The sequence below is a fragment of the Drosophila nasuta genome, chromosome 2R (assembly GCF_023558535.2).
Source record: "Drosophila nasuta strain 15112-1781.00 chromosome 2R, ASM2355853v1, whole genome shotgun sequence".
Lineage (NCBI taxonomy): Eukaryota > Metazoa > Arthropoda > Insecta > Diptera > Drosophilidae > Drosophila > Drosophila nasuta.
In genome coordinates, this window is record NC_083456.1 from 16035684 (window position 1) to 16053807 (window position 18124).

General features: G+C 32.8%; 9 protein-coding genes across 10 annotated transcripts; 8 read left to right on the top strand and 1 right to left on the bottom strand.

The window, feature by feature from the left end:
• The first annotated feature begins 213 nt into the window (after positions 1-213).
• On the top strand, positions 214-1272 carry LOC132786167 (uncharacterized). Of its 2 annotated transcripts, none has more exons than XM_060792616.1 (4): positions 214-331; positions 393-651; positions 713-846; positions 894-973. In XM_060792616.1, the coding sequence occupies exons 1-4, from the start codon at positions 295-297 to the stop codon at positions 902-904; spliced, it is 441 nt and encodes a 146-aa protein (XP_060648599.1). In that variant the 5' UTR covers positions 214-294; the 3' UTR covers positions 905-973. The 2 variants fall into 2 exon arrangements, with proteins under 2 accessions (XP_060648599.1, XP_060648598.1); XM_060792615.1 differs by having other exon boundaries at positions 216-331; positions 912-1272.
• A 1291-nt stretch (positions 1273-2563) lies between these two features.
• Positions 2564-14644, top strand: LOC132785111 (uncharacterized). The gene is made up of 13 exons (XM_060791104.1): positions 2564-2688; positions 2747-3005; positions 3066-3199; positions 3259-3585; positions 4135-4393; positions 4466-4548; positions 8484-8745; positions 8805-8944; positions 9008-9246; positions 13154-13310; positions 13372-13621; positions 13687-13820; positions 13881-14644. The coding sequence occupies exons 1-13, from the start codon at positions 2607-2609 to the stop codon at positions 14225-14227; spliced, it is 2673 nt and encodes an 890-aa protein (XP_060647087.1). The 5' UTR covers positions 2564-2606; the 3' UTR covers positions 14228-14644.
• Positions 3933-5039, top strand: LOC132786115 (uncharacterized). Its single transcript, XM_060792538.1, has 4 exons — positions 3933-4076; positions 4135-4393; positions 4466-4593; positions 4655-5039. Exons 1-4 carry the CDS (start codon positions 3995-3997, stop codon positions 4939-4941), a joined length of 756 nt encoding a protein of 251 aa, XP_060648521.1. The 5' UTR covers positions 3933-3994; the 3' UTR covers positions 4942-5039.
• LOC132786114 (uncharacterized) lies at positions 5844-6871 on the top strand. The gene is made up of 4 exons (XM_060792537.1): positions 5844-5941; positions 6002-6257; positions 6316-6455; positions 6522-6871. The coding sequence occupies exons 1-4, from the start codon at positions 5860-5862 to the stop codon at positions 6797-6799; spliced, it is 756 nt and encodes a 251-aa protein (XP_060648520.1). The 5' UTR covers positions 5844-5859; the 3' UTR covers positions 6800-6871.
• LOC132786112 (uncharacterized) lies at positions 8263-9455 on the top strand. The gene is made up of 4 exons (XM_060792534.1): positions 8263-8420; positions 8484-8745; positions 8805-8944; positions 9008-9455. The coding sequence occupies exons 1-4, from the start codon at positions 8339-8341 to the stop codon at positions 9292-9294; spliced, it is 771 nt and encodes a 256-aa protein (XP_060648517.1). The 5' UTR covers positions 8263-8338; the 3' UTR covers positions 9295-9455.
• LOC132786113 (uncharacterized) lies at positions 9691-10978 on the top strand. Its single transcript, XM_060792535.1, has 4 exons — positions 9691-10011; positions 10070-10328; positions 10401-10528; positions 10598-10978. The coding sequence occupies exons 1-4, from the start codon at positions 9930-9932 to the stop codon at positions 10885-10887; spliced, it is 759 nt and encodes a 252-aa protein (XP_060648518.1). The 5' UTR covers positions 9691-9929; the 3' UTR covers positions 10888-10978.
• Positions 11853-13011, top strand: LOC132786111 (uncharacterized). The gene is made up of 4 exons (XM_060792533.1): positions 11853-12008; positions 12078-12324; positions 12388-12521; positions 12582-13011. Exons 1-4 carry the CDS (start codon positions 11918-11920, stop codon positions 12890-12892), a joined length of 783 nt encoding a protein of 260 aa, XP_060648516.1. The 5' UTR covers positions 11853-11917; the 3' UTR covers positions 12893-13011.
• Positions 14645-15422: 778 nt separating the features above from the next.
• LOC132785985 (protein takeout-like) lies at positions 15423-16693 on the top strand. The gene is made up of 4 exons (XM_060792344.1): positions 15423-15625; positions 15683-15932; positions 15989-16122; positions 16176-16693. The coding sequence occupies exons 1-4, from the start codon at positions 15508-15510 to the stop codon at positions 16514-16516; spliced, it is 843 nt and encodes a 280-aa protein (XP_060648327.1). The 5' UTR covers positions 15423-15507; the 3' UTR covers positions 16517-16693.
• Positions 16694-17189: 496 nt separating this feature from the next.
• LOC132785986 (epidermal growth factor-like protein) lies at positions 17190-18118 on the bottom strand. The gene is made up of 2 exons (XM_060792345.1): positions 17445-18118; positions 17190-17385 (listed from the first exon to the last, which is right to left on the bottom strand). The coding sequence occupies exons 1-2, from the start codon at positions 17989-17991 to the stop codon at positions 17354-17356; spliced, it is 579 nt and encodes a 192-aa protein (XP_060648328.1). The 5' UTR covers positions 17992-18118; the 3' UTR covers positions 17190-17353.
• Between the last annotated feature and the right edge of the window lie 6 nt (positions 18119-18124).

The following is an 18124-nucleotide window of genomic DNA, read 5'->3' on the forward strand; positions in this document are numbered from 1 at the left end:
TAGAAAAGTGTCTGACGCCTAATAAGTTGCATATCAAGTATCAATAATATCGCTTAGAGAACATTCAATATATGAATAGTAACTGAACGAGCAAACTAAAGTTGAAAAACTTGTTAATTAAATCAAAAATGCAAATTTCAAAGAGAGAATGCTTTTTTTCTCACTTTCTTCATTTTAAATCTAATATAGCAAAATTGCTGCCAGTTTTTAGCTCAGACAGATTCTGACAGTCAAGTCAGATTAAAGTCACAATCTTCAAATTAACTTGAAAGTGTTCTGATCATCTTCTTCACAATGGCAGTCCAAGCTGGCAAATACTTGACCGAACAACGTAAGCCTAAATTTATCAATTGTTAGCATTCTTTGAACATTCAATACATACCTTATTTTAGCTGATGACGTGGTACCCTGCTCCTTAGAAGATCCTGACTTTACGGAGATCCTCACTAAAAATCTTCAGACTATATTTATTAACTGGAGTGATGGATTACCTGGTTCTGATATAGTCGGACCGGTGGATCCATTCTGTATAAAGGAATTAGATCTGAAAAGAAACTCATCACCAGATGACAGCGACCAAATAAACCTTAATACGGTCTTGAAAAATATTGTTATCAAAGGCGCGAGACGAGCAACACTTAGTAATCTCGAGTAAATACAAAAAGATATTCATTACTGATCGGAATGTTTATTCAATGAAGAATCTTTTCAGATATGATCCCGCCAAATATGAAGTCAAAGTTACATATGAAATTCCCAGTTTAAGCATTGATTTGGACTACAAGGTTAAAGGAACTTCGAATTCAGTAATTCTAGACGAAGAGGGCAAGGGTCAATTAGAAGTTGGTAAGATACTTAAAATATTATTGATCCATCATAATTTATATCCCTAGCTTACTACTGACTAACAGGATACGTTGCTTTGAGCTTTGAAGTAATACTTAAACCAAGAGTCAAAGACGAAGATACGTTTCTAGACGTGGTGAAAGTCGAAGCTAGTTTTGGCAATGTCGAAGACCTTAAAATCAAACTGGATGATTTGTTTGGAGACGATCAAGAACGCAAGAAAGATGCTCATGCATTTTTACATAGAAACTGGGAAGATATTTTCGAGAATTTTCAACCCCTCTTTGACTATGTCGCTCGAACGATGTTAGCAGATCGTGCCAAGAAGATCTTAAGCTACATTCCAGCGAATTTTATAATATCGGACATTCGCTAAGTAAACATGTAAAAATAAAATGAATAATGAATAAACGTATGTTTACACTATAGATTTATCAATTAAAATACAAAAAATCATTCGTTTCTTTGCCTTTGTCGATGATAGCGAAAACAGATAATAAACTCACCCATTTATTCAGAAATAGATAATTAAAAAGAATTCGTTGAATGCAACTAAAATCGAATACAGCGCAACAATTCCAGACTGATTTTAACAGTCAAACAAACGAAACGTTGTTAGACTACATTTGATATTGATTTTCTGGGAATTGTGCTAATTTCAAAATGACAACACAAACCGGAAAATACTTCATCACGAAACTTATGCTTAATTTGGATATTAATTGCGTTCTTTGTCATTTTTCGGCCGATGATCTGCATGTTGATAAATTTAATATCACTTAAAACTATTCATTAACTGGAGATATTGGTTACATATATCTTATATAGTCGAACCCATTGATCAATTTACTAAAGAAGTATTAAACTAGCCAAGAAATCAGAATAGACTTGAAGAATATTATTATCAAAGGCAATAAAAGATAAGCAATTACATTGAAGATTAGGTGAGAATCGCAAGACCAGAATTAAGAATATATAAATATTTATTCAGGTAAACTTTCAGTTATAATCCTAATAAATAAAGCTTAAAAATATGCATACATATATTCATACCAATATTGTTTAATATTTTCTTCAACTGCACACTGCACGATAAATCTACTAATATAACCACCAAAGTGATGCAAATTGAAACCTGAATTTGTATAGCCCATTGTTTATATATCTCTGAAAACACATAATTTGCGTATCCAGTTTATTGCATCTCAAGTTCACTGGAAGTAGCACAAAAACAGCAAGTTTATATTTCAGATATATTTTGGCAGTGAAAGCTAAATAAACCTGGCATGCATTTAATTATAATTAATTTTAATTTTTGTTCTGCGAAATGCGCAAATTTTTTTTGTCTTCGCTTGATCGATCAACGTAAGCAGCATTTAAATATTGAATGTCTGATTCCAATTTTTCTAATTTAAATTATAATGATTTCCTGGAGCTAAATTACAGCCACCTTCATTAGAATTCTTGTCAAAGGCATAATTGGAGAAACTGTCATTAAGCCCAAATAAATATTGCAAATTAATGGAATAATGAATGAAAAGAGATTAATTTTTATTTTACGTCTAAGAAACACTTCTAAGAAGAGCACCCTATATAATTATAGAATTTCTGTTTAAAACAAACATGTTTTCAATTATGCTAACTTAGTTAAATAAAATCAGCTCATTTCAGTATTTTGCTTTGCATCAGCTGCACATTTTTGTCAGATCAATTTAGGAAGTCAACCGGAACCGACGTAGCTCAATTCAGCTTATCTCAATATGAAAGCTCATTTATTGGAAATTTTGATACTCTTAATTGGATTCACATACATCCATGCAGGAAACTTCTTGACCGAGAAACGTAAGCAAAATCTTACGATAACAAAAATGCATATTGAAATTCTGAAATTCCATTTCAGCTGATGTCCTCGAATCCTGCTCCTTCGATAGTCCGAAATTCAAGGAATGTTTAATTAGTAACCTTCAAGTGATCTTCATTAACTGGACTCATGGGCTGCCAGGTTCAAACATCATTGGTCCCGTGGATCCGTTCACCATAAAACGATTGATTTTATCTAGATCATCTCCGAGTGATGACAGCAATCCCGTAAATGTCGACACAGATGTGCGAAATGTTCTTGTCAGCGGTGTTAGCCAGGCAAAAATCGTGGATGTAAGGTAAATATTTAAATATCATTATCATGAGAATTAATAACAATAATATTAATATAATTTCAGTTATCTTCCAAAGAACAATAAAACCGAAGTTCTTCTCTGGATTCCAAAGATAAACATTGATTTCGACTATAGTGTTAAGGGCAATGTTGGCGGCCGAAAACTTGATGATCATAGCAAGGGTCATGTAAAAATAGGTAATGAAATATCTGCTCTTTAAAAAAAGAATTGATTGCAAGCTCTAACTTATCCACAGAAAAACTGTTGATCGCTTTTGATGTTGACATAGCATCCCTAGTCACACCCAAAGGTAACTTTATCGATGTGCAACATGTCAGCGTAAGTTTCAGAGAAATCGGGAAACTGAAATTCAAAGTGAATAAATTATTTGGAGGCGACAAATATCTAGAAAAATTAACCCATGATTTTATTAATGAAAACTGGGTTGAATTCTACATAAGCTGGAGGCCAATCATCGAATATGTCATCGAGACGATGGTTTTTCTACGCTCAAGAAAAATATTTAGTTATATACCAGCAGAATATCTGATTGATAACTATGCATTGCTCGAATCGTTATTGTAATATCTTGAAATACACAATATATTAAAATACATAATATTAATGTTATTGATTTTTAAACAAACTACATATGATCATATAAAGTTTATACTTTTGTTGCAAAATATACTGCGGATTAATTAAAAAAAAAACCGATAATACGTCCAAATTGTTTAATAGTATGTTGTGTTAACTTTCAGAATGATTATAAATGACCCTTTTTTTTGGCATTTATTGTTTCCAAGGTAAGTGAGACCTATTAATTCAAGTCATATTTAACGGTATATACCTGTTTTCCCAAAGCTAGTTTCATTGGATTTTGAATTCTATTTGATAGGTATATTGCACACTACCTGTAGATATCTTGTCTCATATCGATTTCGGCAGTCAAACGGAGCGTAACAAATTAAAGTTAGCTTTAAATTAGCAGAATGCAAATTCATATTCTAGGAATTGCGCTGCTTGCAGTGACTTTCACTACTGCTCAAGCAGTAGAGTTCTTAACCGAGAAACGTAAGGATTTCTTAACGCTTATTTGTTCTAATCTCACCTTATCCTTTTTATTTTTCAGCTAATGTACTTGTGCCCTGTTCTTTGGATGATCCAAATATTAGCAATTGTCTTGCCAAAAGTCTCCAGGACATCTTCGTCAATTGGGCAGATGAAATACCTGGAAAGGATGTTTTTGGACTTACGGATCCATTCACTCTTGACAACTATATTGAGACAAAGGAAATTTCAGGGTTCGATGGCAGACCCATTACTATTCACAATGAATTTTTGAACTTTTCTGTAAGTGGTTTGAGTCAGGGAATTATCAGCGCAGCCAGGTAAACATCGAATCATAATCAACATATCATAACCAATTAATTTATTACATTACTTTTGTAATATTTTTTTAGTTACCGAGAGGGTTTTGCATCAGCTTCATTGGATATTCCAAAGTTAATCCTAAATTTCGATTTCAAGGCCACAATTGAGGACGGTAAAAATATAACTAAAATTGACGATAAGGTTGAAATGAATTTGAGTAAGATACAATATATATATTTATATACATACACTATTCATAACAATTTTTTTTATATTAGTTGGCTTAACAATTGACTTTAGTGCAAATCTTCAACGCAGAGAGACACCTAAAGCCACGTTTCTGGATTTTTCAAAAGTAGAAAATCACCTGCAGGCCTCGGACATCCAAATACTGAGTGAAGCTGATCCGGATAAGTCCTTTAATAGATATATATCAGACCCAGAGAATGACTTCAGCGGAATTTTCAAAGCCTGGGATCGCAATTGGGTTGATCCATTATTGTTAAAGCGCGTAAATAAAATATTTAACTATATTCCAGCTAACTTCATAATTAAAAATATTTAATTGAAAACGGTAACTAAATATAATTAAAAAATATGAATTGTTTTATAACCAAATGATTGAACTTTGAATAATGAACTAACTATGTCTTGTGAATAATAAATAACTTAAGTAACAAATTTTTGAATTAATATAAATATTATTTTGGAATATATTAGGTTTAGGTAGGACCGGCTGCCCCTGTACGAGGCTTTGGAATATATTAAATTAATCACATTTCCAAAACCATGGACTTTCAAAATTTGCTTCTGATTAAAAATTTGGCAAAGGCCAAAGCAGCAAGCGCTAGTAAATCTACGCTAGGTTATAAATTAATTTATTATCTAAGCTTTATAATAAATCAATAAATAACTAACTAATTAACAACTAACTGCGTAGAAAGTTTTAATAAATAATTTTAAGACAAATTACAATTCATTTAAAACTCAAACACTTATTTCGTAAATCACAAAACCTTTCTGATTTTTAAATATTTTGCCCCATTGAGGTGCTTTATATTTTCGGTGTTGAAAAAAGAAATAATCAAAAAAGCGTATTAAATATAGAAACAGATCAAAGTAAGTATTCAAATACCAATGACGGTCGATATTAAAATTTAGTTGATTTAATATTCTGATTAGCGAGTATCTCACAGTCGAGTTTACTCGACCTTTCTTACTTGCTTATGTTGTTGCAATGCTAACCAAAGTACGTTTATTACTGATTCATTTTTCCACAGAAAGCGAGAGCTACTAATTCAAGCACCCCGAAGTCAATTCTAACGGAATATACCTGTTTTTATAAAGCTAGTTTTTTTTCAATTATTATTAATTCTATTGATTCAGTATATAGCACAATACCTGTAGGTATTTGTCTCATTTCAATTTCGGCAGTCAAACCAAACCTTCTTTGAGACATTGCATTGAACTTAAAACTGGCAAAATGCTAATTCATGTTCTACGAGTTGCGTTGCTTGCAGTTACATTGACCAGTGCTCTATCTGAAAAATTCTTAACCGAGAAACGTATGTTTGAATGTTTGTTATCAACTATATTTACTTCAATTTTTTCAATCTGTGTTTCAGCCGCTGATTTGGTACCCTGCTCGACAAAGGATCCCAAGTTTAATAAGTGTCTAGTCAAAAATCTTCAAACTATATTTATTAACTGGAAAGATGGCATCCCCGGTTCAGATATAGTTGGACCCATAGATCCATTTACTATTAATTTTGATTTCTGGACCAAATTATTCGGCAGTGAACTTAGCAGCCTCGGGATTGATATAAATTTTACTGATATTGTTGTCAAAGGCATGAGTCAAGCAGTTATTACGGAGGCTAGGTAAAGATGGAAAGGATCACAATCTTTTATGTAAATATTTATTGTAGTATACTTTCAGCTATGATCCTTCCAAATACGAAGCTAAGGTTGCGTTTAACATTCCAAAGCTCAGCTTTTACTTCGAATACACTGTACAGGGAAATGGATCTACTAATAATGTGCAACTTTACAGTAAAGACGATGGTACAATAGAATTGAGTAAGAAATTATACTTATACTATACAACTTGCAATACTTAATTCCCAAATCTCATTTTACTAATAGGCGACTTATTATTGGAATATGAGATGACACTTAAGCCGAGAGTTACACCTGAAGGAACATTTTTCGATGTGGAACACTTGAAAGGTGATTTCAAAGATGTAGCCAAAAACGATTTGGATGAGTCGATTGTGGAAAAGGAAACTAGTTTAATCGATATTGACTGGAGGGAATTGTATCGTTCATTTCAAGAATTTTATGGCTCTCCACATGAGTCGCTGTTGCTCGATCGGGTCAAAAAAGATATTAAGTTATATTCCAGCCACTTATATTATCGATAATATTCATTAATTCCTGTGATTGATTGATCAATATTTTTTTAAAGCTAATAAAGCCTATATAATTTTTGTTTTTTATTACAATCAATTTATTATTATTCACCGTTTTCATTACCTTCATGATGCATGAGAAATTTTTGTAATTGCTACCAAAATTACCATTTATAGAAATTCAAACTTTCCCATTGTTTACATATTTTTAAAAACATTTTCTAATTAGAAATAACATGTTTATACAATTTACTTACCTACTAGCTAAAACCTTTTACCTAAGATAAAACATAAAATAAGAATTGACTCTAAAATCCAGCATATCCAAATAAAAATTATTAATATCTTTGAAGTTGAAAGCTACAACAAGTCAGTGTAAGTTTCCCAAAATTTGGAAAATTTATTTTTAATACTAGCTATTTCTTTAAATAAAAATTAAATTATTATAACTTTAGTTTTCGAATTTAAATACTACTATACATTTAAAATTTCATCATTGTTTTTTACAACATATGATAATTATTGGAAAGAGATTTATTTAGTTATGTATTTTTCTGCAATAATATTACATATTACTTTTTCCACAGAAAAAGAGCTACGAATACAAACCGACGTCATTTCTAACGATATATATTTGTTTTTTTATTAATACAGCTTCTTCTAATTGACGTACTCAACCACTTGACTATATATGATATAACAATAAATATAGTTGTTTGTCTCACATCGATTTCGGCAGTCAAACGATATCTAACAAATTAAACTTAGATTGAAATTCACTTAATGCAAATTCTTATACTACGAATTATGGTACTTGCAGTGATGTTGAAGAATACTTAACCGAGAAACATACGAATTGTTTTAGCCTTACTTGCATATAATCAAATGTTATTCTTTTCTTATTCTAAAACTGACCTGAATAAGTCCATATATATTACAAATATTTAGTAGATATAGAGGGATTTTCAGAGCCTGGGATCGTTTTTGGGCTGAGACAATATTTTTAAAAAGCTAGTTTCATTTAGAAACATTAAAAAAAACATGTAACTAAATATTCTACATAATTCACATGTTTTTTATTTAATTAAATGAGCTGTAAACAATGAACTTATTATTAGAAAATAAAATTAAAGTGTTCAAGTAATTACAATAGTATATATTGATTCAATTACATTTTTAATAATATTGACTTACATCTGTTGTCCCCTCAATTAGAACTGAATTTTCATTCTGAAAAATTCATTCTACAGGGTATTTCACAGCAGAATATATTATACTATTACCTTTATTTCGTTTTCTCTGATTAAGATTTGTGCATATTAGTTACACTCATTCACTCATTTTTCAACAGAAAGAGAGTGCGACTAATTGAAGCACCCCGACGTCAAATCTAACGGCAAATACCTGTTTTCATAAAGCTAGTTTCATTGAATTGCCAAAATGTATTGATTCAGTATATAGCACAATGTACGCAGTTGTTTGCATCATATTCAATTCGACAGTCAACCCAAATCAACCTTGAGGGATTGCGTTTAACTTAAAGCCAGCAAAATGTTAATTCATATCCTAGGAATTGCGCTGCTTGCAGTTACATTGACCAGCGCTCTACCCACAAAATTCTTGGCTGAGAAGCGTAAGTTAAAGTGTTTGGTAAGGGCTATAGAATGAATTTATTCTAATATTTTTTCTTTTTCAGCCTCTGACCTGGTAGCCTGCTCGTTAGAAGATGCCAAGTTTAACGAATGTCTTGTCAAAAATCTTCAAACTATATTTATCAACTGGAAAGATGGGATCCCTGGTTCAGATATAGTCGGTCCCATAGATCCATTCACTATTAAATTTGATATTTGGACCAAAGTATTAAACAATGAACTATTCAGCAAATTCTTGGGTAATGGAACAGACTTTAAAGATATTGTCGTTAAAGGAATGAGTCAAGCAACTATTACGGAGGCTAGGTAAATATGGAAAGAATTATAATCATATAATTATGATAAATATTGTGGTATTCCTTCAGTTATGATCCTACCAAATATGAAGCGAAGGTTGTTTTTAAGATTCCAAAGCTGATCTTTCATGTCGACTACAAATTGACGATTAGTGGAGGTGTTAATAATTTACAAATCAGCACTAAAGGCTCTTCCAGCTTAGAATTGGGTAACATAATACATATACTATACAACATACAATCCTTTGTTTATAACTCTTTTGTATTAATAGGCGACTTATTATTGGAGTATAAGGTGACTCTCAAGCCGCGTGTTACACCCGAAGATACATTCTTCGATGTCCTACAGCTAGAAGGCGGTATCAAAAAAGAGATAGATGCCAAAGACGATCTACATAATTCGGATTTGAAAGACGATGCCTACGATGCTTACTGGAGGGAATGGTTCAAGAGTTTTAAAATCTTTTTTGAACCGACAGCTGAGTCGTTGTTGCTTGAACGGGTCAAAAAGGTATTGAGCTATATTCCAGCCACTTATATAATCCAAAATATTCACTAAATACCTGAACATAGCAAATGTATTCGAAACTAAAACGCCTATATAATTATTATTCTGATTACACATAAATATATATTGACAGCACTCTGAATGAGAAAATTTCTAATAAAGCCAAAGTTATATAACGTCACTGCTATCAACGAAAACCTGATTTTGTATTTCGCATTGTTTACATATCTTCAAAAAATTTGCGTATCCAGTTCACTGCATATCAACTACAATATAACACTCAGTCAGCAGGTTTTTATCTCAGATAGTAGCCAAAGCCGAGAACCAAGTTAAGCAGTCTTAAACTTTTCATATATGTTTTAAAAATAATTATATATATACATATATATATTGTTACCAAATGTATTTGAAAATAAAGCTGAAGCAAATGAGATTTTAATATTTTATGAATTAAATAGAAATTTTACTTCGAATCAATAAATTAATAAAAGTACATTCATTTGGCATTAATTTTTTCCACCGAAAGAGAGAGAGCTACTAATACAAACAGCCAGACGTTATCTCTATCGACGTATACCTGTTTCTTGATTAAGTATATACCACAACACATGTAGTTCTTTATCTCATATTGATTTTGGCAGTCAACCGACATCTACCAAATTAAACTTAGCTTAAAATTGGCAAAAATGCAAATTCATATTCTAGGAATTGTGCTGCTTGCAGTGACGTTGACAACGGCTCGAGCAGGAGAATACTTAACCGAGAAACGTAAGGATTTCTTAATTCCTGTTTACATCTTATCAGAGTTTATCATTTTAATTTTCAGCTGATGCACTGGAGACCTGCTTAAAGGACGATGAAAATAGAGATATTTGTACTGCCAAAACTATCCATAACACCATTATTAATTGGGCAGATGGAATACCTGGAAAAGATATTTTCGGACTAACAGATCCATTCACTCTTGACGACTTTAATGTGACAAGGGAAATTTCAGCGGACGATGGCACTCCCAGTGTTATCCAGATTCAATACTCAAATTTTTCTGTAAATGGCTTGAGTCAGGGAGTTATCACAAGAGCCAGGTAAAGATCGAATGAAAGTTAACATATATTAATCAACTAGCTCATCTAAATGTATCTTTTATATTATTTTAGATACTTTGACAGCTTTATAACAGCTACATTGGAAATTCCAAAGTTAGTTTTAAATTTCAAGTTAAATGCTACAATAAATGAGGGTTCAAAAACAACCGAAATTGCCGACAAAGTTCAAGCGGAAATGAGTAATATATATTGCATATATGAACATATTGGCTATAAGCACAATTCATAACTATTTCTTTTTATTGAAGGCTTATTTGCGGACTTTGATGGATACTTTGATAAACGACACAGATCCAACGCAACCTTTTGGTATGTGAAAAATATGAGAATTGGAATATACGAAGTCCTAGACTTCAGTCTTCAAACTCAAACTGACTTCGATAAGTCCATGTATAAATATTTGATGGACTCAAAGAATGATGTCAGCGGGTTTTTGAAAACCTGGGATCGCCATTGGGGTGAATTATTATTGAGAAAACGAGTTAATAAGATATTGAACTATATTCCTGCTGAATTCATAGTTGACCGATATTTCTAGTAACTATAACTTCTTCTCTCCTCTATTAAAATTAATTCACATATTTTATAAATGATTGAGTGAACTTTGGAAAATGAATTAAATATGTTTTGTAAATAATAAAGAATTCGAGTGTTTTGTATCATATTGAGTGAGTTGATTTTGTATTGTGTTCTCTTGTTAATAATAATAATAAATTAGTATGAAAATATGGGGATCTTCATTTTAAAATTTCACTGATGATCTGGACGCAGTGGATATTTCAAGACAAGTAACAAAATCAATAAAAATATATTGAAGAAAAATTATATTTATTAATTCGTAATCATTAATAACAAATATGTAGTTTGTTTGTAAGCCACGTTTGGCACAAGAACAAGATCAGAGCAGATTTTCAGCAAGTTACTTTCCCAATTAACAAGAAATTTTACGTGAGAGAGATGATGCAAAGTGTAGCCACAACAATTTGCAACTCTTCAGCTCTGAACTGAAATTAGTCGATATTTTGATTATATGATTACGAACTATCACTGAGAATATCCACCTACATATATAGAATCCATATATAATATACAAAGATGTAAGTATCAATTATCATTGATATTAAATAAAACAAAATTGCTCAACATTCATAAAACACAAACTTTATTATCATTGATTGTTTGGCAATGTTGTATTAACCTGTATTTAGCTTGACTGTAAGAATATGAAGTGAATTAGACTGAAATTAAATAAACAGCTTACTTTTTCCTGTTTATTCAATTCAGGGTGCACTGTACGATGCAGTATCCAGATCCAGGTATTAATATATAAATAACACCCTGTATTATAATGACGTCAAGTCTAATGCTGCCAAACTTGTTAATTAGTAACTTTCTTATAGCCATTATATTCATTAAACAACTAAAACAATAATAAATTTCGAATTTCTGGATTACTGCATTTCATTTTGAATATAATCCAATCGCCTCAGGCTTTTTTGGTCAGATCATTTTAAGCACTTCAAGCACTGCGACGTTTCTGGATCACATTCTCAATTACTTATACTAAAATGCAAATTAAAATTGGAATTTCACTGGGATTGTTGCTGCTCTCGCTTGGATTACCAGCTACCGAGGCTGGTAAATATTTGACCACGCAACGTAAGCAGAATTTTATAAAGTGTTTCGCCAATCTACAAGTGTTTTAAAATGATTCTTTTCCTCTGAAAGCGTCTGAGTTGACACCCTGCCACTTGGGCGATCCAAGTTTTGAATCATGTTTTACCAAAAATATGCAAACAATATTTATTACCTGGAATAATGGACCACCTGGCTCCAACAATTTGGGACCCTTTGACCCGCTTACCATTAAGCGATTGAAAATTTCCCAGGCTGGCAACAATGTGATTACTATCAATGCAGATTTTAAGAATCTCGTAGTAAAGGGTGCTAGTCAAGCAGTTGTCAAGAAGGCCACGTAAGAGTAAAAGATGTTTTATCGGTGAGCAACATATAAATAATATAAAACGTTTATTTTTAGCTACGATCCCGACCGAGGTCTAGTGAAAGGTCTTTTGTCTATTCCAAAACTAAGATTTGAATTCGACTATAAATTGAAAGGACATGTGCTACTTCTTAATCTGAATGGTCAGGGCAATGGCTTTTTTGAAACTGGTAAGCTAATGAAATTTATAAAACTAAGCGTCAGTCATTAATATTATCATTTGATTACAGAAAAAATAACAACCCTTGTTGAAGTTGTTGTTAAACCTCGAATCACACCCGATGCTAGCTTTTCCGATGTGCAGAGTTCAAAAGTAACTTTCCCAGAGATCGGAGGGTTTAGAATCAAATTGAATAATCTATTTGGAAACGATAAGCAACTGGAGGAAACAGCTCATACAATTTTTAATGAGAACTGGCGTCAGTTCTATGATATCTTGCAACCGGCAATTGAGCAAGCCATTCAAGCAGTGATGCTCGATCGGGCAAATAAGATTTTCAGCTACGTGCCAGCCAACTTCATAATTGAGAACTACCATTAAGCGGTATTACATATCTGATATTAGTGGCGTAATGCAATATGCAGTAATTATTAAATACATTGTATTAATGTACAAATAATTGATAACAAAGTGCAATTAAATGGATCATAAGAGATTAATTCCGTAACTCAATGTGTGATTAGCAATGACCCATCATAAACTTTATTCAAGGGGTTGGTGATATAAAACTAACGGTCATAACCATTCAACTTAGTTTTATAAAACGCTCAAAGTACTGTAAAGTACTACAAAACTTTCTAGATAAGTAGCAGCCCGATTCAAACGAGGCGCAGACACCCGGAAGCAGTCGAGATGAATGCAACTCAGAAGAGTAGCAATCCTTTTTGCCTTTTTTACGGCTTATTGGCAATCCTTTTGTGCAATGACGTCGTTGGTGTCGAGTACTTCACTGAGAAGCGTAAGCTCTACCAATTAGTCCTTTTTTATGGCAATAAAGAAAACCAATTTGATAATTACAGCATCGTTTTTGCCCTCATGTCGCATTAAGGATCCCGAATTTACAACATGCTCGACAAACAGCATTCAGAAATTAATTGATCAGATGAACATCGGTATACCAGAGTTGCTAAAGACATTTGGTTCTTTGGATCCTATGCGGATCAGGGACATTATCTTCAAACAGGATAACAATAATGTAGCCACACTTAATTGTAATCTAACCGATGTACATATCAAAGGCTACTCGAAAATGAAGATTAAGGAAGCACGGTCTGTATCAAAATACAAATTTATTATTTTTAAATATTGACTACTCACTTACTATGAATGCACAGTGTGAGCAAAAAGGACTTCAGCTGGCAAACGAAGATCTTTTTGCCCAAAACACGACTGGAATCTAAATATAAAATGGAAGGTCGTATTCTAGTGAAACCGCTGAGTGGATCAGGCAACATGGTCATGGAAGTCGGTGAGTAAACAAGCTTCTGGTTATCTGTTCATGCTGATCATCATTATGTGTCCTTTGCAGAAAATCTTAATGTTATAATGCTAGCCAAAACGCATCTCTATGAGAAGGGTGGCTTCACTTTCTACAACATTACTTCTATAAAAACTAAACTGAATATGACACGTATTTACACTAACATGGACAATCTTTTCAATGGTCGCGACAAGGAAATTGAGCGTAGTACGAACGAGTTCTTCAATGAAAATTGGCGTGAAGTCTATGAAGCATTCCGCCCACTGATTACTGAAACTGTAGAGACCGTACTAATGGAACTTTTATCCTCTGTATTTAGTCTTATACCCGCCAACTATTTTATTGAGGATATTCCTACACCCAAGCAATTATACGGAGATAAGGGTAATGAGTAAAAGAAATAAATTGCAATTATCTGAGGTACATTTTCTAAATATTTTAAATCTTACTAATTTGCCATTAAAATTGTTTAAGTACTTTCAGCAGAATAAGATGCTCTCAAAAAGAAAACCAAACATACATGAGTAAAAGTATTTATCAAAATTTATTAAATTTAATTTAAATTGTCATACATTTTATAGTGCAAAATATATTGTCATCAGATATCTTTTTGGATTTTATACTATACTATGCAATGTAGTATAAAAAGGTCAAGCGGAATAGCAATTAGTAGAGATATAATATACTATTATATACCCGTAAAGAACACATATGTGTAATTATTAAAGTGGAAGGTTGAACACTGCTGAGTCAGAACTTTGTAGAACTTGATTTGAATTGCATGCATACATATAGAACCTTTATAAGCAAAACCTCAAAATTTGATATTTTATTTTTATCAGTTCTAGCCACAGACATCGACGTCATGCAAATAAAATATAATTAAAGAACATTGAATTCCGGCATGTGAGCATAAATTTCTATACTACAAAAATAAAACATAATTGATAATTAAATTTAAGTAAAAAAAAAATATTCCCAAGAAGCATTATTCTCTCACATCACATTATCAAAATTGAATTTGTCTCAGTAATATATTTTTCAATATAACATTAAACCCGAAATGCCACTTTTTGATGTTTAATAAAAGTTGTCTAAACTGATATAAACAAATAATTAAATAATAAATGTTCGCAGCTACGCTAACCAGTTTGTTTATTCGTTGTTTGTTGGGAATGATTACAAAAAGTGTTAAGAAAATAATATGACGCTCAAAGATCATTTTAGTTGAACAATTTTCCACTCAATTCCCACATTTTTCATTACTATGTGTCAGACAGTTTTTGGTTTTTTGTTTTGGTCATAATAAACAAAATAAACAACAAAGTGTATAAGGTACAGTGAAATGACGTCTTATAAAAATTATAGGTGCTATAGTAGTTGCTATAAAGCAATGCTCAATAAAACATAGAAAACAAATATAGTTCTCTCTAAAAGGGTATAGAAGAATAATAGAAAAATAAAAAAGATACACATGGCAATAAAACCTTGCGTTAGACCTGTTGCTTTGGTCTTCTAGGTGTTTAATCGACTTAAAACTGCTTGGCATCAACTAGGTTAATTTAATTGCACGCTCAAAGCTCAACAGTGAGAACACACTCGAATTACGCATTGCATTAGCTAAGTAGTCGTCAGATACATTTGTTCGAGATTCAGATACTTGTAAGCAGTCGACATGAGCAGCACGCGACACAACAGCAATCCGCTTAGCTTTTTCTGCGGCTTGTTGGCAATCTTTTGGTGGAACGGGGTCGCCTTCAATGTAGCTGCCGTGGAATTCTACACCGAGAAGCGTATGTTGAACTGGGCTACATTTTGTTAATATTCAATAACATAAATGGCATTCGCAGCATCGTTTTTGCCCTCGTGTCGCATCTATGAGCCCGGCTTCACAAAGTGCTCTACAAACAGCATTCAGAAACTAATTGATCAACTTCATGTTGGTATACCAGAAATTGTCGAGAAATATGGAACGTGGGATCCGATGCACGTCAGAGACATTGTCTTCAAGCAGGATAACGTTGAAGTCGCCACCATCAGAGCCAATCTTACCGATGTCGTCGTTAAAGGATTTTCCCAAACAAAGATCAAGGAAAGCCGGTAAGTGAGAATGTTTAAAAAAGAATGTTAGCGCAGATTCATGAGTGTATTCATAGCGTGAGCAAGAAGGACTTTCACTGGCAAACTAAAATCTTTTTGCCCAAAATGCGATTAGATGCCAAATATAAAATGCAGGGTCGCATTCTATTGATACCGCTTAGTGGGGAGGGCAACATATTTATAGAGATCGGTGAGTGTAAGTAAGTTAGAGATTGGTTCTTTTCTTATGATATTCTGCTACAGAAAATCTTGATATTCTGATGTACACAAAGACGCGACTCTACGAGAAGGGCGGTTTCACCTTCGATAATGTGACAGCGGTGCAAGTGAAGCTAAATATGTCTCGAGTTCGCACCCAACTGGACAATCTTTTCAATGGTCGCAGCAAGGAGGTGGAACGTAGTACAAACCAGTTCTTTAACGACAATTGGCGTGATTTCTATGAAGCATTGCGACCTCTGATCGTTGATACGGTGGAAAACATATTGAAGGACATTATGTCGGCTGTTTTCCATTTAATACCGGCAAACTTCTTCGTCGAGGATATTCCCACACCACAGCAACTGTACGGGACAACAACGTAAAACACGAATATGATAATAATATCTAATTAAATATCTTAACGCGTCTCTCGCTTTGGAATTTTGAGCAAATTGTTCTTTTTTGATTAGTATGCAAAAAATTGATTCATCCGTCGTTTTTGTTTAGCATATGTATACAGAATATAAGCATCAGCAAAATATATGTTAAAGATTATTGATGAAATTTATCGTATTGTTCTATTTATTAACATGTCCATGAAATCTAAAAATAAAACAATAGAAGCAAAATATCTATATTTAGCATAGTAGAGATTGTACATGAAATTTATCGCATTGACCCATCTATTAACATGTCTATTAAATCTAAAAAAAAAACCATAAGAACTACAGTATCTATATATAGTAGAGATTATAGATGAAGTTTATCGTTTTGTCGGATCTATTAACATGTCTATTAGTGCTACAAAAAAAAACAACCTTTTTGTACGAGATATGCTCTTTACTCAATACATTTAACTCGTATATTAAATAATATACATGTAGATTTCAAAATTGTGCTACTATCTACTCAACATGCAAAGTAAAAACCTCTGTAAAAATATCTGAGTTGGAAGGTTAAGTACAGTCGCAAACCTGTAAGCTCAATACGTAGAGCTCGATTTCAAGTATAAATATGAAAAACTCAAGCTTTGCAAAAAACCACTCAATTTACTTACATATTTTATTCATATCTAGCCGGAGCTCCGGTGGAGGCAATAGTGGCGTCAGTTCAAATAATTACAATAAATGCGAATAGATCAAGATTATTTAAAAAATATTTAACAGTAGATAAATAAAAACTGTTTTGAATTTGCATTATAAGGCCCGATTAATTGCTTCTTAATTTACAGAAAAGTATGTTCCAAATTGTTCTGTAAGTGTATACAAATTAATGAATTATCGGAAATGTAGTGTAGCCTTTATCACTCACCCTTTTCAAATACGCTATTAGCTCGTTTCCTAAATATGTACATTACTACGCCGATAAGAAGCAGCACAGAAGTTCCGATTAAGCCAAACAGCAAGGTCTTATTAGTCATTATGTGAGCTTCAACAGTCGGCACGTTGATACATTTGGTTGCATTCATCTTGCTGTACCCATCGTTGCAGGTACATTCTCCAGGAGCACTGCAGAAACCATTCACACATCCTCCATCACAAATAGGCTGACAGATTTTCCCATCTGTTGTACTATATCCATACTTGCAAGCACATATCTCAGGAACAATGCAGTATCCGTTGAGGCATTCGTTTTCGCAGTGAGGTAAACAAATCGAATCACTTTCTCTTACATATCCATCGAGGCATTCGCATTTGTCTGGAGCCGTGCAGATGCCGTTACAGCAGGGTGTGCTGCAAACTGGAATGCATCGATTGGTAGTGGAATCTAGTTCGTAGCCATTTTGGCATAGCACATGACATGTTTGAGATGCGGGAAGTAGTAGAAACACCAACAGAAATATTCCGCGACCAAGCATGGCGAATGAATGTGTCTTTGCTTAACTTGTTAAATATTCAAACTAAAATTATTTCAAAGCAAACATAGCACAGAGTGCGTTAAATCAGATAATGACAGAATAAAACTTAGAGAGAAACATTCAGCCAAACACA